Source organism: Elgaria multicarinata, chromosome 1, assembly GCF_023053635.1.
Source record: "Elgaria multicarinata webbii isolate HBS135686 ecotype San Diego chromosome 1, rElgMul1.1.pri, whole genome shotgun sequence".
Taxonomy (NCBI): Eukaryota; Metazoa; Chordata; class Lepidosauria; order Squamata; family Anguidae; genus Elgaria; species Elgaria multicarinata.
This window is the reverse complement of record NC_086171.1, coordinates 147,525,581-147,545,075: the sequence shown is the minus strand read 5'-3', so window position 1 is coordinate 147,545,075 and position 19,495 is coordinate 147,525,581. Positions and strand designations below refer to the sequence as shown.

The 19,495-nt window shown below is 39.9% G+C and overlaps 1 protein-coding gene across 1 annotated transcript in view; it reads left to right on the top strand.

Annotated features, from left to right (window-relative positions):
• Positions 1–19,495, top strand: part of SCP2 (sterol carrier protein 2) — a 32,213-nt gene that overhangs the window by 6,518 nt on the left and 6,200 nt on the right. The window contains exons 5-13 of the mRNA XM_063138823.1: positions 576–640; positions 1,336–1,462; positions 2,855–2,918; positions 4,631–4,717; positions 6,347–6,494; positions 7,181–7,328; positions 11,963–12,070; positions 16,020–16,173; positions 19,117–19,210. Coding sequence (XP_062994893.1) covers positions 576–640; positions 1,336–1,462; positions 2,855–2,918; positions 4,631–4,717; positions 6,347–6,494; positions 7,181–7,328; positions 11,963–12,070; positions 16,020–16,173; positions 19,117–19,210 — 995 coding nt within the window. The remainder of the gene's footprint in view (positions 1–575; positions 641–1,335; positions 1,463–2,854; positions 2,919–4,630; positions 4,718–6,346; positions 6,495–7,180; positions 7,329–11,962; positions 12,071–16,019; positions 16,174–19,116; positions 19,211–19,495) is intronic.

Genomic DNA, 19,495 nt, shown 5'->3' with positions numbered 1-19,495 from the left:
CCAGAGAACCTCGGCTATTGGGCAGTATAAAAATGCAATCAATCAATAAATAAATAAATGCCCACGACGCCCTGCAGTTTATGTTGTCCAAACCTGGCATGGTGCGCAGCAGGGGTGGCTTTTTACCAACCCTACTACAAGCCATGAGTTGTGGCGTGGGTTAGAAGTCACTCCTGCTGCGTGCTGCACCGTGTTTGGATGTCATGGCAAGCCATGTGGGTAATTATGCAAATAGCAGCCTCATGCAGCACACAGGGATGGTCTTTTCTTGCAGTCATCTGAACCCGGACACTGAGTCCTTCTAAGCTTATGTACGGATTGAGTATGTGCAACTGAAAAACAGCTCCCCTGCAAAATCACAAGCTCTCTTTAAAACTATAGGGAGATTTTTTAAAAACAAAAAAGCAAAACACCCACTTTTTAGCATAGTGGGGGGGGGGTACGCTCAGCCAAAGCTTTGAAAAGGTCTGCTGCGCATGTAGGTTTCCAGCCTGGACTAAAACCTATAATATGATACTCACATTTTTAAAAATGTTAAAGCATATCTTGGAAGCATTCAGTAACTTGTATTTAAGGTTTGGTGAACTGTGTCCTGGCTCTTGGATTTGAGAAGATGAAAAGTGGGTCCGTTACAGCTCAAGTAAGTGCCTAAACAGTTTTTTTATACATTAAAATAAAACTCAGTTTAGTCTTGCGTGTTTGGAAAATGGGTGAGAGTGCTTCCTTTTTTCATCTACATATACATTGTTCGGCCGATCATCTAGTGGGTGATTTGTAGTGCAACCTCCCCTGTACACAGTAGGAAATCATGAGATATTTCAGCAGAAGTGGAATATCAGTTGTTGTTTTTAAAGAAAGAGAATTGTTGGGGGAAAGCAGAGACGTGCAGGAGGTTGCCAACATCATCAAAAAGACCCGTGAACTTCTGTGATTGATCATTCACATGCATGCCTTATTTCACTTGTATGAAGAAGCCCTGCGGCTATGCTGACTAGGGTGGATTGGGATTGTAAACCAAAACATCTGGTGGGCCACACATTAACCTCCCCCTCCTCACTTTATAAATTTATCCTCTCCTCTGTGCCACCTTTCTGGCTAAGTGATGTGCCTATGCCAATGAGATCCAAATAGATTCAAGGAGGCTTCAGTGCCTGCTTCAATGCCACCTCACCCTCCAACAGAACTTGCCTTCATCATAAAATCAAAACTATTTGCCCTGATCGTCTATCTACATATTTCCCTCAATGGTTCCCTTCTCTTCCAATGTATAGTCTCTGCATCCATTGACAGTGTTGCAGTCCATCACAATGTGTAAAATGTGCAACTCTTTTTCAGTTTGCAGACAGGGTGAACCCACTAGACAAGCATGTGGAAGTAATAGTAAATAAATATGGCCTAGAAGCAGCACCAATGGCTCCACAGTTTTTTGGAAATGCTGGCAAAGAACACATGGAGAAATACGGTATTATTTATGTTTGTCCAAATAACAATAAAAAGGTTATGGAATGCTGCCATTAACTTTGTGCTAGATGACTATTTATTTATTATTATTTATTAATTACATTTCTATACCGCCCAATAGCCGGAGCTCTCTGGGCAGTTCACAAAAATTAAAAACATTCAAAGTATAAAACAACAGTATAAAACCATAATATAAAATACAATATAAAAGCTCAACTATCAGAAGATCTGTGCTAAGAAATACTGACTTTTGAAGTGGCGCAGTTTAAGTTATGGGTTAATAAAACATATGCAATATATGGTTTATTGAAACTCTGTTAATTTCTTTTGCTGGCAAGACTTTATAAACCATGAAGAATTTCATTTAATTATTCAAAGCATTTTTACCCCTCTCTTCAGTCAAAAGGCTCCTGGAGCAGCCTTCAAGAATCAGTAATTCCTTTTATCTGACCTCAGGCTTACAGTCTAAAAAGAAACGACACATAAGGAAAAGGATTTGGAGGGAGAAGGAAATATCACTTCGGCTTCCAATACAGTATAGCCAGTGGTGGCTTGTGGCCAATCTGACTGGTGGGCAGGTGACAGGTCAGCAGAGGCGGAGTCAAGGGATCACCAGAGGCAGGGATGACATTGAGCGGAGATGTTTTTAAAGATATAGAAGTTGGCAAGCTGTCCAGCACAGCTTTTTTAAAGACAAAACATTGTGCAAATGCATTGTAAGCCAGCCCATGATTTTTCTAGTCTCACAAAAGAATTATAAAGCAGTCTATTACTTTTCCAGTTTCTCAAAAGCATTATAAGCTAGACTTACTAATTAATTATATACCTCCTTTCCCTATTTAAACAAGTTTATCTACCGGAATTGGACTGGGCTTGATGGGAATGGCTTCTCCAAGCAAACAGAGAAATGGCAAGGAAATACACTTTCTCTCTCTCCTTCTTTTCCAAGTTTGTATGTCTTGGCTCTCCAATCATTCCATCACCCAAAAGACCCTCTCCTTGTAGAAGGAAGGGGTCTTCTCCTATTGGTTAGACAGTTAGTTAGCCAATTAAAACACACACACAAAACAGGAAAATAACTCATGGCTTGTTGTTGGGCTGTGAACTCTGGATTGCTCATGGTTAACAACCCATGGTTAAATCATAGTGCAGTTCACATGTAAAACAACCCACGCTCAACCTGTACTCTGGGTGGTTGTTAAGTTCAAACCTGGTTTATGTGACAACCACTCTGTTTGTTTGAATTGAAACAAAACTAGCTTATGAAATCAGTGGAAAACTTTTATACTTAGTTTATAAGGATTTTGAAAAGTAATGATGGTTAATCTTGTCCAAGATTAACACTATATCCTTCCCTCCGTAATGTTCTGCTTGGCTTTATTTATTTTTTTAGGAACCAAACTAGAAGACTTTGCAAAAATTGCATGGAAGAATCATAAGCATTCAACTAACAATCCGTAAGTATAGCATTTTGTACACTATTCAAGTGGGAATCAGGACTAAGAAAAGGTTTTGTATTATATTTATTTAATTAACTTATATCTAGCTTTTCCATCAAAAATAGCACTCAAGGCAGCTAACAATAATGAAATGCAGATTAAGAATGAAATCTTAATTGAACATAACATAAAAACAAATCCATTAAAACAATGCAACAATAAAAGACATGGGGTTTTTTTTAGATTAAAGGGAAATCACATTTGCTTACCGGTGCTTTGCTTCCTGCATTTTTTCCACAATTGTAATGAGCTGAATTACATGGGAGGAAAGGGACGACCATGTGGTCTGCAATCGAAAATTTCTCTGCTCAGATACATGAATGGAACAACGCCCTCTAGTGAGTTTTTGGTAGTGCAACTTTGACTGCACACAGTAGGAAATCCCAAGATATTTCAGAAGAATCGACATATCCAAAGTTTTTTTAAAAACAGAATGACTAAGGGAAGGAACAGGAGATGTGCAAGAAATGCACAACTTTGTCAAAATGACCCACGGATTTCCGTGAGAGGCCAGTGACAAGTGTGCTATAAATTGCTCGTTTAAAAAAGCCAGCACCCAATCAGTTAAAAAACCCTTCAGCAGCTTACATGGCGAAGCCCTGCCTGAATAAGACATCCTCACCTGCTGGCAGAAAATCAACAAGGAGGGGGCCAACCTAGCCTCTCTTGAGAGGAGTTCCAGAGCCTGGGAGCAGCCACAGCGAAGGCATCTCTTGTGTTCCCACCAAATGTACCTTTGATGGCAGTGGGACTGAGAGAAGGGCCTCCCTCAAAGTTCTTAAGACTTGGGTGGGATTGAATGGAAAAAGGCGGCCTTCGGGTATCCTGGTCCCAAGTCGCATAGGGCTTTAAAGCTCATAACCAGCACTTTTAATTTTTCCTAGAAGCGGACCAGTTAGCCAGTGAAGCTGCTGTAACAAAGTTGAGTCGCTTGCTGCCCGAAACTGGTCCCAGTCAATTGTCTGATTGCAGCATTCTGGATCAACTGAAGTTTCTGAACAGTTTTCAAAGGCATCCCCATGTAGAGCATGTGACAGTAGTCCAAATGGGATGTAACAAGGGCATACTTCACCATGGCCTAATCTGACATCTCCAGGAACGGGCACAATTGGTGCACTAGCCTCAGCTGCGTAAATGTACTCCTGCACATGAGATCCACATTCAGGGCCGAATCGAGAAATTACACCTAAACTGTGAACCTGAAACTTTGTGGGAGTGTAATCTCACCCAGCACAGCTTGAATCCCTATTCCTGGTCTGCCTTTCAGCTATCCAGGAGTTTTTCTGCCTTGTCTGAATTAAGCTTCAAGTTGTTTTCCCTCATCTAGTTCGTTACTGACATCAGATCCCAATTTAGAACAAGAACAGCTTCCTTGAATTCCGATGGAAAGGAGAGATAGAGTTGAGTGTCATCAGAAAAGTGGTGCACTGAACTCCAAAATTCTGGACATTCTCCTGGTGGTTTCATGTATATTTTAAATAGCATGGGGGATAAGCATGAGGGGACACCACAGGCCGATGATCATGCCATCAGGCAGGAATCCCTCGGCACCACCTCTTTGAATGAGACCATGTTTTGTAAAAGTAAAGACAATGATTCAATTGCTCTCTGTTGTTGTAGTGGACATTGCACCAATTAAGATGACATTTTTCCTGTTTTTGCCCCCTTAGGAATGCTCAGTTTCAAAAGGAGTACAGTTTAGATGAAGTGTTACAATCACGCAAGATTTTTAGTATCTTGACACTCCTGCAGTGTTGGTAAGTATAGCATGCTAATAGTGCTCAACCCATCCCTAACTCTCTCTTAAACAAAAAAAAAGCTACTAGCTTGAACTTGTAGTCTTTTATATTAAAAAAAAAAAGCTACTGTACCTAACCATAGCTTCCATACCTTATGAAATATAGGAATTAGGTAGGGAAGGTGTGAATTCCAGCACGATTCCTTCTATCCTTGTGGAGCTTCTTTCTTTTTTTGCTAGGATTAATAGACCCAGGAGCAATAGTTTCAGAACTACCTAAAGTCCTTTTTTTTAACTACAGATGCATGGTATTGAACCTGTGACCTTCTGTGAGTGTCTTTGCTTATGACTGCTTCAAAAGTTGCAGAAATGACTTGTTCCATGTCTGTAATATATGCTTACACAAGTAGTATTTCCCATAATTAAATGGTTTTTTTTTATATTATGTACAATATTTTATTTCTAGGCTTTTTAATCTTTGTAAACCATCCAGAGAACTTTGGCTATTGAGTGGTATAGAAATGTAACAAATGAAATTAAATGCAAAAACATACTGCCTTCTTTTCTTTTTTTCTTTCCTTTGGGAATCATGTACATATTAGAGAGAGCTGCACATGAATCTAGGTCCATGCTGCATACTCACATAGGCTATATTGCAGCACAAAGAAAGCGCTCTTTAAATCTTGTTATTTCAGTAGGGTAGATTTGAATATTTTCTTCCCCATTGAAAGCAGGATTTAAAAGTATTTGATTTGGCTGGATTATGTCCATTATGTGCCATGGTGGAATGAGAGAGAGAGAGATGCATATTTCTACTTATGAAGCGGAAAGTATGTGTGTGCGATGTATGTCTGGAAATGTTGAAATTTGGCACGCTGATAGGTCTGGCTCCAGAGTGTACCAGAAAAATCTAAAAACATGAAATTTGGGGGTTTAAGTATTTTTAAATAATTTAATAAAAAACTAGGCTTATGCTTATAACTCCCTGCATGCTTTGGGTGGAATTCCCAGCATACCTTGGGCAGGAGGCCAGATTTACCAGGCTTTGGCAGCCATTGTGAGTGCATGGATGGGTGACTGTTGCATGCCTTTCACAACCCAGACTCCTAAGGTCAGTCTCAAGCAGTCAACCCCCATAAATGTGCTGCATCCATTTGCTGTGCCTCCCCACACCTGCCGTGTATCTTTTTAAAATCATAACTAGATACAACAGCTTGACTTTGAGAAGACAAACTCTGAACATGGTCAAAGGCACCCCATCCTGATGTTGCTGTTTTCTCAGAATCTGGGGGAAGTGTGTGCACGGCCTTCACCCTTAAGAGGGAAGGAGGAAGGGGAAGCACTCTGCACATGCCCAGAAACCTGGTGCTCTCCAGATGTTTTGGACTACAACATCCAGCATTCCTGACATGTTGATATCCAAAACTTCTGGAGGGCCCCAGGTTTCAGAAGGCTGGATTAATTCTTACGATCAGTTTGATATTTGGTGTAATGCCATTAGTCTTCTTTGGGCTGGTCATTGACTTCTGGTTTGCTTTTAGTGGATGACTGATTGTTCGTAGTTGTTTGTCATTACCCCTACCACCTTTTTTTCTTTGAGTAAAAGATAAATGTATAATGATTAAGTGAACTTCTGTGTCTCTCTTAGCCCAACATCTGATGGGGCAGCAGCCGCAGTACTGGCTAGTGAGGAGTTTGTCCGAAAAAATGGATTGGAGTCGAGAGCTGTTGAAATCTTGGGCCAAGAGATGCTTACTGATTTCCCAAGCTCATTTGGGAATAGCTGCATTAAAATGGTAGGTTTTAATCTTTTTATTTGTGCAGAGGCACATGCCTTCTGTAAATGCATGGTAGGTTAATAATAAGATTTAACACTTATAAAATCCTTTTTCTAAGCACTGTACAGATACTGAAAAATAAAACAGTCCCTGTCTGTAGAATTATAATCTCATAGGCATGATACAAAAGGAAGAAGGAAAAGGGAGGGAAGAGGAAGCGAGTAATGGAGCAGCAGCTCTTTCTCTGGCCAGCTGGGTCTCCAGGAGGCATCTATGAAAAAACAATACTTGCAACTGACATACACAACCTTATAGTGCTGGCAACTAGTCACTTATGAGTGATTGTTAAGGAAGTCCCATTGATTTCAATAGGCCTACTCTTAAGTGTGTTGGGATCCAAACCATTGTCCCCAAGTGCATATCCACTGGGCAACATACAAAATCTCTTGGATAAGCTCATGTTTTGAAGCATCTTGACTAGGGCAATGTCTGAACGTTGAAAGTCCCTGTTTATGTGGTCAATTTGTTTGTTGCCACTGTTCAGTTATTATAACATGCTTAGTACTTAAGTGTTGTTGCATGCGCGTATTTCCTTAATTTACAACTTCAAAAAGCTATGATTGGTACTGTTCAGCAAGTTGTTTGACTGGGGCTGAGAGAATAGAGAAGAATTCAAATACATTGGCATTGTATTTTGTTTACAGGTTGGCTATGATATGACTAAGGAGGCTGCGAAACGGTGTTTTTCAAAAACAGGCCTGAAACCTGAAGATGTGGACGTGATTGAACTTCATGACTGTTTCTCTGTTAATGAATTAATTACTTATGAAGCTCTGGGACTTTGTCCTGAAGGTATCTTTTCAATGTTTAGAAACCTGAAAACACATTATCTGCAATCCAGCACATAATTAAGTATGCTTTAGGCCCCAATTAACTCTTCAAAGCTGACTTCTGGAGAGAAGAAGAAGAATTGCCAGAAGGACAGATGCTGTCCTACCCCAGTGCTTCCTGGAGTCTGACTCATTTCCCCTCTGGGTAAAGGCAGTATACAGGAGCAGATCAGGCAGGTTTTTCATATTTCCATCATCTAAGCCCTGCTACTCAATTAGGTAATTCTATAATCAAATACCTTTAAGAGAATTCTGGGATTAAAAATGAGATTCCAAAGGCTAATGCTTGGCCTTCTGACCCGCGAATAGTAAAAGGTCCCTTATCTCTGAGGCTTGCAGGATGGGAGACCGCAGTGACAGGCCATTAGAGATTAATCATTAGCACTCTTTTACTGATAAAAAAAGAATCCAGATAAAGAGGTACCAATGTTACATTTATGGTAATGTCTTCCACTTAGCACTGTTACTGAGGGTACCATAAAACAATTGGCTACATAAGGAGATCAGATGGGCCATCGGATAAGTAATCGGAAACCTTATCCTAGATCATAAATACAACATTAAAAAAAACAAGCTCACAAAACAGGATGATATAAAGGATTTTTTTGGTATCACAAACTTACCTGTAACATGTCAAAGAAGGCTAAAATGTTTGTATAAGGATGTTGTTATGTTCACTAACGTTAATAAGAAGTTTAATAATTCAATCATATTTAGACATATAAAGGTTTAAAGTAGAAATGCTATTCATGGAACTCTTAGCTAAATAACATTAATAGTAGTAAAAATAGTATGAACAGATTTCATAGCATCTGAAAAAGTAAGGAGACTCCAAACATGCAACAGTGGGAGCCATCCTATTTGGATCAGCTTCCCCTGACGTGTTGCCTGTAGAATCAACCTGGGAAACTTGATATTGATTATTATTAAGAACTAGCAAAAAAGCCCGTCATACAACAGGTGTAGAGGAGCAGTCTGGTGAGGAGGTTAGTGGGTTTTCGTTCCTCTGCTAGGCCAGAAGCTCTTGGCAGTTCTCTTTCTCGGAACTTGGAACTTCCATAGAAGGCCACAGTTCCGAGAAACGTCACTAGATGGCGCCAGAGGGCAAAAACTATTTCTTGGAACTTCCATAGAAGGCAGCAGTTCCAAGAAACATCCCTAGATGGCGCCAGAGGGCAAAAACTATAACTGGCTTGGAGGAGCAGTCTGGGCTTTTATGTACTTGACTCTGCTTAGAAGCCTTATTTAGAACAACGTTGGATGCTTCGTGCATAAGCTCCTGTATTTATACTGATACGCTGATAGTAAAAAGACAAATCTTGATTGGGAGAGTGTTACTTAAGAAATAGAATTCCAGATCACCCATATCTACAGGGCAGTATTAAGCTGGCTCTATGATAGTTTCCAGTTTCAAGAGGGCTTTCTATATGTGTGGTTAATCAGGTGGGCCAGCATTGCCTTCATACTAGTAACATATCTTGAAAGAACCTGTAAACCAGAGCCTATGCCACAATACTACCAGTGCTTGAATTACAGGTGTGAGAGCAGAAGGGACCTGCCTCCCTTAGCTACTGTTTTTGAAGGCTACCGAAGGGGGTAGATAGAATTAAGTGGCCTTCTGTCCCATCCATAATTCAAGTACTGTGTGTTGCTAGAAGACTGGTTTCCAAAATGGTGCATCTAGGCGCCTCTCTTGGCTCTCACCAAGCACCCTGCCCCTCCCAATTTTTATTTTATATTTTTAGTTATTTTAATATTTTAAAATGTTGCCTGAATGGGTGGCTAGCATGCTGTAAAATGATGTGCTGGCCTCCTGCTACATCTTTATTTCCCAGAATGCCTCTGGGGCCCACGTGGACCCCAGAGTCATTCTTAGAAGATAAAAATGGAGGCTGCAGCCCAGCTGTGACTTGCCACCCAGAAAAAGGAAACAGGTAGGCTGGGGTGGAATGGAGCGTCCTTGAGGGCTAAAGGGGCTGGAAATGGGGCTGGAAAACTAAGAGGGGTGCCTTGCCTGTTCCTTTTTTTGTGCTTGCGCAGTGTGTGTTTTGCCTGGGTTTTATGTGACATGTATTTGTGTTTTGCATTTGTGTGAGTGTGTTTCTCTGAGAATCACCAGTTTGCCTTCTGGGAAGTGAGTATTTTGTTGCACTTTGTGGAGGCAAATATGTGATTTGACATTTGGGGCCTCCACCTTTTTCTTTTACTCAGGTTTTTGGGGAAGTTACTTGTCTCTGAGTCTCATCAGCTTTTGTGAAATGGGCGTTGGAGCACAAAACTGTTGGTTCAGTACATGGGTTTTGTGTTCAGAGCCCACTTCTGCCTTGTTCTTAGGTTCTTGGCCAGGTTACTTTTCTTTTAGTTTCACCTATTTGCCTTTTGGGAAATGTATATTTCCTCACCAGCTGAACCCACCATGGCAATATTTAGTGAATGGGCAAGTCCCGCATAACAGGCGTTTTGTGAGAGCGTCCATGGAACTCTCTCAAAATTCTAAATGTACCCACCAATCCAAGATGGTTGGGGATCCCTGCAGTAAGGTTTTTAGCTCTGGGTGTGGTAGCATTTGAATTTCCACTTGGTCATGAAACTCCCTATGCCATTTGCTGAATTATTTGTGCATGTTATGTTAGAGTGACTTGCATAGAAATGTAAACTTTCTGGAAATTTTCCACGTGTTTTTTTCAGAAAAATTTGAAATTTTGGAAAAATAAGCAACATTTATGTTTTTTAGCTCTCTTTACACATCAAAAGTCATTACATTGCTTTAATACAGCCTCGCCCAACCTGGTGCCCTCAAATCTTTGGTACTTCAGCTCCCATCAGCCCCAGGCAGCATGCCCAAGGGTCAGGAATGCTGGGCACGAAATTTTAAAACATCTGGAGGGCACCAAGTTGAGGAGGGCTGCTTTAGGAAGATAAAGCAGACTTTCTGTTTTTAAAGTTATTTTATGTATAATGTAGTTTGCTCATAAAATTATCATTGTATTTTTTAAAAAATAAAAGTAAAATCAGTTAGTAAATTTGTAATTATTGTCTGAATAATTTGTGAACCGCCCAGAGAGCTCCGGCTATTGGGCGGTATAGAAATGTAATAAATAAATAAATAAATAAATAGGTTAGAACTACATTATGTGACTGCTACAGCAGCAGAAGCACAGGACACTATAGAACAAAACCCAAACTGTCAAGAAAGCACTGTGGTGACTCTGCTCACATGTTGGGAAACTGAGTATAAATGTCTATCAGTAAAATATACTTAGGTCAATAATTTTAATAAGGAGTGAAAGAACTAACTATGCTGGGAATCTTACAGAGAAGATTAAAAAACATTTTTCCCGATGGCTTCATTTCCAGACATTTCAAATCACTAGTCTTTCTGTAAAAGTGTTCTTCTTACATAGTTTTTAGAAATCTTTTTTTTTGGGGGGGGGGGAGTAAAAGCTGCGTCACAATATATAAATACTTTGTCTTAAACTCTAAAAGAAAATATTTCATAATCTAAAGCTGTTAAATTTTTCCATTTCCCCCCCGGGCCTTCACACCTCTAGACTTGCACATGCCTAACTGTGTAAATTGTGGCCAATGACTTCTTATTATTTTGCTAAATCATTTTATGGATATTATTCCTTTGTATGTCACTAGGGGGTGAATTAAGAACATTCAGAATTTGGGAGTCGAGGCAGAGGCCAAAAAAAAAAAAAATGTCATAAGAGTGATTTGCACTGTTTTTCTTTGCAAACCTTAAGGCACAATCCCTATGCATGTTTAGACAGAAAAAGTCCTACAGCTCCCAGCAATTGCCAGCTAGTAGTGCTGGAAATTGTAGGATTTTTTTCTGTCTAAACATGTGTAGGATTGTGCCCTTAGCGTCTTCTTTAACTGCAGTCTGTTTGGGGAGTGTGTTTAATACTCTTGTTTGGTTGGTTCTGTCAATGTTCAGGTGTTTGCTTTTCCTAGAAAAAAATCCGTTTGGGGAGTGGGCCATCTGGAGCAGAGTCAGTTTGGTCTGAGGGATACTTTGCCCTTTCCTGCCTTCTGCGTCTTCGCTCCAGTTTCCCCCCTGCAGGGTTCCTAATCCGATTTGGAACAGGAAAAAGGGGTTGAGCGCCTCTCCCTCTCCCAAAGCTGTTATTCCTCAGCAAAACAGCCATCCGGCTTAGTTAAATCCTCAAGCACACTTACTTGGAAGTAACTTCTACAGGAAGACATCATCCTTTATTTCTAAGAAAATCTGTCGATAGGATCAACCAGATATATGCTTCCAATTAAAGCCATTGCATCGTAGTCACTAATGCCTCTTCCCCAGCCTGTACTGTTTTGTCAATTGCAAAACTACCACCTTTAATGCAAACTTCTGAGCTTTCCAGAGATGTTTTCTTAATGCGAAAAAGAAAGCCAAAATGTACAGTGAATGCAAGTGTAAATGGAGATCTGATTATACATGTTGAACAAGTTAATGGATAGTACAAGTATTGTATTGCTTTTAAATGGATGATGTCTTTAGAGAGTATCTAAGGAAGCTGTTCATAATGACTTAAAAAGCAGGGAATCTTATATAATTACCTCCCCCCACCTTTTTTCCCCCCATTTTAGGAAGAGCTAGCGAACTGATTGACAGAGGAGACAATACCTATGGTGGAAAATGGGTCATAAATCCAAGTGGTGGCTTGCTTTCAAAGGGACACCCACTGGGTGCTACAGGTAGCTCTTATGGTCTTTTTCTAAGGCTTTAACATCTGCATATGGGAAATATACATATTTTCTTTTATCAAGGTAAGGTTTATTAGGCCATGTTCTGTTGGTTTAGCCTAGCTCAACCTGCTGCCCTCAACTCCCATCATCCCAGGCCAACAAAGGCAATAGCAGTTTAGAGCAGTTGTCACTTGAAAAATAATAAATGGTTTTCAAAAAGTTTTAACATTGTTTTTAACTTAAATTGCAAGTCATCTTTGAAGCCCTATTTGGGTCGAAAGGAGACTCATAAATATAAATCTCTACGTTTGGTGATCTGTTACTTCAAAAAGTTAGTGTGGCATTGTGACAAGACAGTGTCATAAGCAGCATTCTCCAAGCATTCTTGGGTTGCAGTCCTATCCTCTCATACCTGGGAGTCAATCCCACTGAAATCAGTGGGTCTAACTTCTGAGTATACATGTATAGGATTGTATTATAGAAGCTCGGTGTCAGTAAACTCTTCTTGGTTCTCCTCTCTCTCCATCTCACCACTTGAGGGGTCTGTTTCTGGCACCCTGGTGGGGAGGCGGGTTCAGTGGCTTGGCTTTGCAACTAGTACCTCAGATGGCATACCTTGGATTACAGATACTAACTGCTAAGCAGGTCTCTGAATTGTTTAGGGTTGCTTCATGCGTTAATGTCCTTAATGAAGATCTCCATCTAGAATAATGTGAAATGCAGCATGAGTATTTCATCTTTCAGAAGTATTACCGACAGGGTTGCAGCAGGAAAACTGGGTTGCACAACAGATGTTTACAGTGCATGTTCTTTGTCCTAAATAGATACTGATCTGCTTGCTGAGATACTAGTATGTGAAGCAGTCCTTGCAATAAGTACAATACTTCATAGGAGATCCAAGCTGTCATTTCTTGGGGAAGAATGGCAGTGCCTTGGGAAAATCTTGTTTCTCTTAGGCTTCCTGCTTTTTATTTCCAATAACATAAGAGCCATGCTGGATCAGACCAATGGTCCATCTAGTCCAGCACTCTGTTCACACAATGGCCAACGAGCTGTCAACCAGGAACCCACAAGCAGGACACACACAGTACAATACACTAATGATCGCATCCCTGTTGAGTTTTCTGTCGTTTTTTGTTTGGCTCCATCAAATTCCACTTCACTTTTTTGTATACAAAAGGATTAGCTTGATTTTTAATTCAGTATAGGCACAGAAAGTGAACATTTCAATCTCTAAGCAGTGTTCAATAGCAGTCTTAGAGGTAAGCAAAATTCTGTCTATGCGTATAAGCTGATTTGCTGTGCTTCTTGACTGGAGGCTGGAAAGTCAAATCACCTGATCCCCATATTATCAGTAAAATGCTGGAAACGTTGGAGAACGATGAAACTTGGATAGATATGCTGCAACATTCTAATATTCAGTAGTCACTATGACACCTCCATGAGTGTTCTTCGAGTTGTGTTTGTGCTATTTTAACAGTCAAAAGGTAACACAGTATGCTATGTACACTCTTAGTCCTACTTAAGGTTTGACTAAATATGGGTGTACTCAAAGTATGACTTGGTCATACTTAGAGTAAACCCATTGAAATCAATGAAACCTGAGCCTAGTCATGACTAAATTAAGCCCATTGGTTTCAGTAGGTCTGCTCTAAGTATGACTAAGCTTGGATCCAACTCAGTAATAGGCTTGTGTAAAGAAACAGTTTTTCTAAATGCAAATGATCACATGCAGATCATATCCCAGAAATAGAGTAACTTAATTCTTCCAGTTCTTGAGGGCTAAAGTGGTGTGGTGTCGAAGATTCTTCCTCATTGCAGAAAGTTGAACTTAGCCCTGGAGTTCTGTGTAAACATAGGGCTGATTATGTGTTTTAGATGAATGTGTTTGGGGACTTTGGCGCTGATTCCAGGAGATGTAAGTGTTGTTTGGTCAGAGTAATGAAAGCTTCTGCACTGCAGACACCCTGTCCCTCATCCTTAGCCAGGAACAGTATTTTATTATTGTGTACAAGTGGAAATTTCTGTAGGGCAGAGGTAGACAGCTCATATGCGGCCCCCAACCTCCCTCTGTATGGCGCTTGATGCCCCATACATTTGTGTCACTGCGAGAAAGAGAAGAGTTTGTGGCCAGCCAGCCATACGTACATGTGACCTAATCACAGAGTGCATCCCTTAGCTGCTCTAGGCTCCAGGCTCTGTGGTTAGGGCATAGAGGCATCCAAGTGCACTCTGCTTTATTAATGTGGTCTGGTTTGGGGACTATTTATTTATTTATTACATTTTTATACTGTCCAGTAGCTGAGACTCTAGGCAGTTCACAATTTAAAACAATAAAATACAACCAGTCAGAATATGTTTAAAACTTAAAAGTTAAAAATACCATATCAAACCAAAATAAGTGACAGCTCAGGGGAAACCTGTGTTTTTAGGAGGCGTTTAAAGGATGTTACATTTTCCGCCTCCTGAACCACACAAGAGAGGGTTTTCTGGAGAGTGACCAGATACAAAAGAGGGCAGGGCTTCTGCAGCTTTAGCTGTTGTGATGAAGAAGGAATTTCACCAGGTGCTGCAGGCATACAAATGACACCTGCTGAAATGTCCTTTTCTATACATCTGTTAAAGATATGGGAGTCCTGTCCTCCTTTCCATATAGTCACCCTAGTTTAGGTCTTTATAGGTTAACATAACGTGTCTTCATGGTATAGTAGAAAGGGTTCACAACTACTCCATGAATAGAGCTTGGTAATGTCTTCAGGAAGGGGCAGCCTTGTTTGTGTACTGTAATTAAGTACTTTGAAAAGTAGTGGCCTGGACTCGTGGCTTGGTTTCTGGGAGACGGGCTCCTTCACTGCCCTATTTGAGCTGAAGGGTAGTGACTGCCTTTCATCATTTGAGGCAGGCTGATAAGGTTCTGCGTTGAGCTTGGACTCTCTGGCCTAGCCTTGACACTCTTAATGAATTGGAGAGGAGATTGAGTTTACACAGTGACGCAGGCAAAATAGCCTTTCTAACCCTACCTATGGCATGCAGGAGGACTACAAATGAAGTGTACACCCTGTCATCAGTGTATTGAGGACCCCCCCTCCCACTGAGGCAGCCTTGCCTTCAGAACCTGGACCAAGCACAGCCCATTGCTAAACTTCACTTGTCCTCTTAGTAGCTGAAGTGTGAATACTGGTTGTAGTTGAGTGTCAGATCTGTTGCTTAGTGGTAGCTGCAGATAGTATTTTGTCTAAAAGAAACCAATCTATGTTCTGCAAAGGCTGACGAACTGAGGCAATGTCTTGAGAAATTGTTTGAAAACAATTCAGAACAATGGCCTCAGTGTTATTAAATATGCTGCATGAAGTGGTTTACTTTGACCCCAAGCCTGCTGTGAATCACAAGACATACTTCCAAAGAACCTCTTTTAATTTGCAGAGGCTTAAACCTGAGTCTGTTTGCTTTTCCTATACTTTTATTATACTTTAATTTTGTGTAATATGTTTATGATGTTTGAACATATGTAGCAAAATGGGACATCGATATTTTAAAATTTTAGAGCTACTAGAAACTGTTTATGGTTAGAGCTTTTTCTCTCTCTGACTCTGCAAGCCTCTGCACACTTACTGAGTAAGTCTGCAGAACACAATGGGATTTACTTCTGAGTAATCAAGCATAGGATTGGCACATTCATTTCCTTGGGTTTGCAAAATGTTAAAATGTCAGAATCAATCCAGTCTCTTAATAAATGTGGGGAATCATGTTTTTCAGTCACTCAATGGTCAATGAAGCTTTGACTTTTTTAATTTGTGTTAGCAGTAGTTATATCTTTTAACCAGAAAGGTTTATCCTAGGACTTAAATACAAGTAAGTCCCACTTCCTTTCTCTTCGCTCTTCAGAGCTGGGCGTAACTTAAAGTGTGACGCTCTTGAAACGCAGCTTGATCCACGTTCTCTGTGTTTGATGCATTAGGTCTGGCTCAGTGTGTTGAACTCTGCTGGCAACTAAGAGGAGAAGCCGGAAAGAGACAGGTTCCTGGTGCAAAGGTTGCTTTGCAGCATAACTTGGGCATTGGTGGTGCTGTAGTAGTCTCTCTCTACACAATGGGCTTTCCTGAAGTTGCAAGGTGAGCGCTGAATTCTCTTTTTGTGCAACCCAAAGGCAAAAGAAAACTACCATTTGTCCATGTCACTATAGGGGGTGCCGTCGTCTCGTCTCTGTTTTGTATATAATATCGTATCAAGATAAATGCCACACATAGCAAAATAGTTTGACAGGCCGTGTCCTGTAGCGTGATCTTTCCAGCATTAATTCCTGCCGAATGAAAGCAGGCATTTGTAAATCCTTTTGTTTCTTTATAGTAGGGATAATATTGGTTGTGAATGCAAAGCTGTTGCTCAGCATTTTATTTTTTTTAAAGAAGTACTTTGGTTTCTTTAGCTACTGGAAACATTCAGTGTGGGTTTGGTCATGGAGGTAGAAGGCTCTGTCTTAATTGTATTAACTGAAGTCTGGTTCCATGTTAAAATACACACACACACACGCACAAAGGAATGTGAAGAATTGGCAGTTTCAGTATGATCTAGAAAACTCAAAACAGGCAATGGATGTTGCATTCAAGAGATGAAGGCCTTAAGCTTTATGCCTTTTGAAATGTCAGAATAATTCTTCATACATAACAAGGAAATTCGTGCTCTGATTACTCACAATTTACAGCATGTGGGTTTTTATTTACTCGGCTGCTGAGAAAATCTAAATACTATCTTTAAGGTTGTGCTCCAAGAGCAGTGGAACTTGGATTGTGGAAAATATACCCAAGCAGTCATTTTTAGTTTCTGGTGTCCTTTTCTTGTTTAGAAATGTCCTTTTCAAGAAATCCTATTTCCTCGCACTTTCCAACATTTGTTAATGTTCCAACTTGATTGCTAAAAAGAGTATATTTTCTTGCTGATAATGAGGCAGATGACAGGTGTTTGTGGCATGCTTTTAAGTCACAGTCTAGAAGCACTTAATTCTGTATTCAAAATTTTATTTTGTGGAGATTAAAATGGATGTTTGAGAAATTCTTTCCAGTGAATAAAATAGTTTTAGGATAGGGTGAAATTTCCACATAATAAGATCAACACTGTCAGAGATGTTTAATCTATGTGAGTAAGAAACTCTGATAGCCATCAAGCTAATGAAAAATACCATGGTATAGCTCTTTGGGTTTTCCTGTTTCAGGGTTGGGAAACCTTGTGTGTGGGAGTAATTGCCAGTCTTAAACTGGCTGTGGTGCTCCACCTTAGGATTTATGTTTGCATCTTGCCACAGAGTTGTACATGGTTGTGCGTGCACATATGCGTTCATATGTGTTATCTGTCATGTCTGTATTTGCATCTGCATATCTCTCACTTGCAAGCTGAGCTATTGATCAATACTTACCATATTGGATTTGCAGGGGTTTGTTCTGCAGTTCTAGTCATTCTTCATTGAGTATTTAATTTATTTATTATTTATTTGTTACATTTATATCCCACCCTTTCCTACCAGGAGCCCAAGGTGGGATATAAATTATTCTCCTCCATTTTATCTTCACAACAGGCCTGTGAGATAAATTAGACTGAGAGTGACTGGCCCAAAGTAGCCCAGTGAGTTTCATGGCTGAGTTGAAACTTGAACCTGGACCTCCCCAATGCACTCAAATCAATACACCATACTGTCTTTCTGTTTTGTTTATAACAAAACACAATTGGGGTGCTTAACAAAACATTTTACATTACTTTTAGAGAGGGTTGCCATTTTCTTAGTAGCTTTCCCAGCAATTCCATTAAAACTTTTTTTTTCAAATCTACAGGTATTCTGTAGTTTCCCTCTTTAGACTAGTAGAATTTCAGTGCTTGAACTCTATGCTAATAATCATGTTGATTATTCTTATTGATTCTCAAATTGTATCTATTTTTTTGGGATGAATGTTGGAAGGCTTGTTGTAATATAGCCTGAGCAGCTAAAGAGTGCATAGCAGATGCCCAAATAAGAAATAACCTATGGTATCAAACCAATGGTTTGATGCCCTAAAGCTGTGCTATTAGAGAACAGGAACAGAAGACTGGGTGAGTGGAAGTACATCTTAGTAGGAACTTAAAATGTAAATATGATATAACATGGCAGTATACCACCATAATTACTTGAGTGGTAAGACAAAAACAGTGAAAAAGTCCCTCTACTTTATTATTATGGCTGTTGAGGTCTGATTGTCTTGAAGTCATTAATGGCAGAAATAATTTTCTGATGTTTAATAGCCTTGGGAAAATATAATAGTTGAAATCTCTGTCTGGTTTTTCCTCACAGCTGAAATTGGTTAGCTTTTGCTTGTAGTACTGTGGGTTTTCTCCCAGCAGCTGTGCTAATTGTTCAGCATAGTTATGCAACTGCTGTGTTGGGAATGGATATTGAGTAATTAGGTGAAAGGTAGCTTTGTTGCATGTTTCATTTCACTTACCATAATTATTGTTGTTGATAGCTGAAGATAGCTGTTAAAGTTATGCTGAGACTGATTATTATTAGTCTAACCAGTATAAGTGCAGGATATAGTTCATTCATTCTCTGTAAGGTAAATTGTATCTCCCCCCACTCCCAATTGATTGAATTTGCTTTTACAGAAAGCAATATAGTCTTCCTTAAATGAGAAAAATATGTAGAATACTTCACTCACCTCTGTCTCTCCAGTGAAAGGGCAAGCACTAGAGGAGAAAGATTCCATCCTGTTGCATCATGAGCAGGACTGGAGCTCAGACTCCTTTATCTTTCTGCCTCCCCCATGGGACAGAATTGTGTCAAAATCTTTGGGAGGATATTGACATGGGTCGTAATTGTTTGCACATGAACATTGTAAAATGAGCCCTGACTACAGTGGTTGCATTTCTTGGTCATTTTGCTTATCACATAGACTTCCATATTTCTTCTGTTTGAAATAGTTGAATAGACACACATCCCTTTGCACATACAAAATGCTCAAGAGGTAGGCTGTGTTTAAAGCTTGTTTGTTAAGCTTACCTGAATGATGTTGCATGACTTTCCCCCATTTCAGGCATCGGCAAATCCAAGCTATTCCCACTAGGTCAGCTGTGGAAGGGTTTAAAGCAGATCTTGTTTTCAAAGAAATTGAAAAGAAACTTCAAGAGGTATGTAACATCATAAATGGTTTTTATGGAACAATTTGCAAAATAATGTTTCATGTTAGGGCACTGGAATAGTTACAAGCATGCAAAAACTTTCCTTGAAACTACCTTGCCTGCCAGTTATTGTTCCAGTTAATATTCCTTTAGTTGGAAAATTACATATATTCCTTCCAATGATCCCTTACCCCACAAAACAGGGGTCATATCCAGGGCACAATTCTGCCCCAAGGCAACCTTGTGGTTGCTGATATTTCTCATTTGTCTAAATAATTATTGTAATAGGTTTTT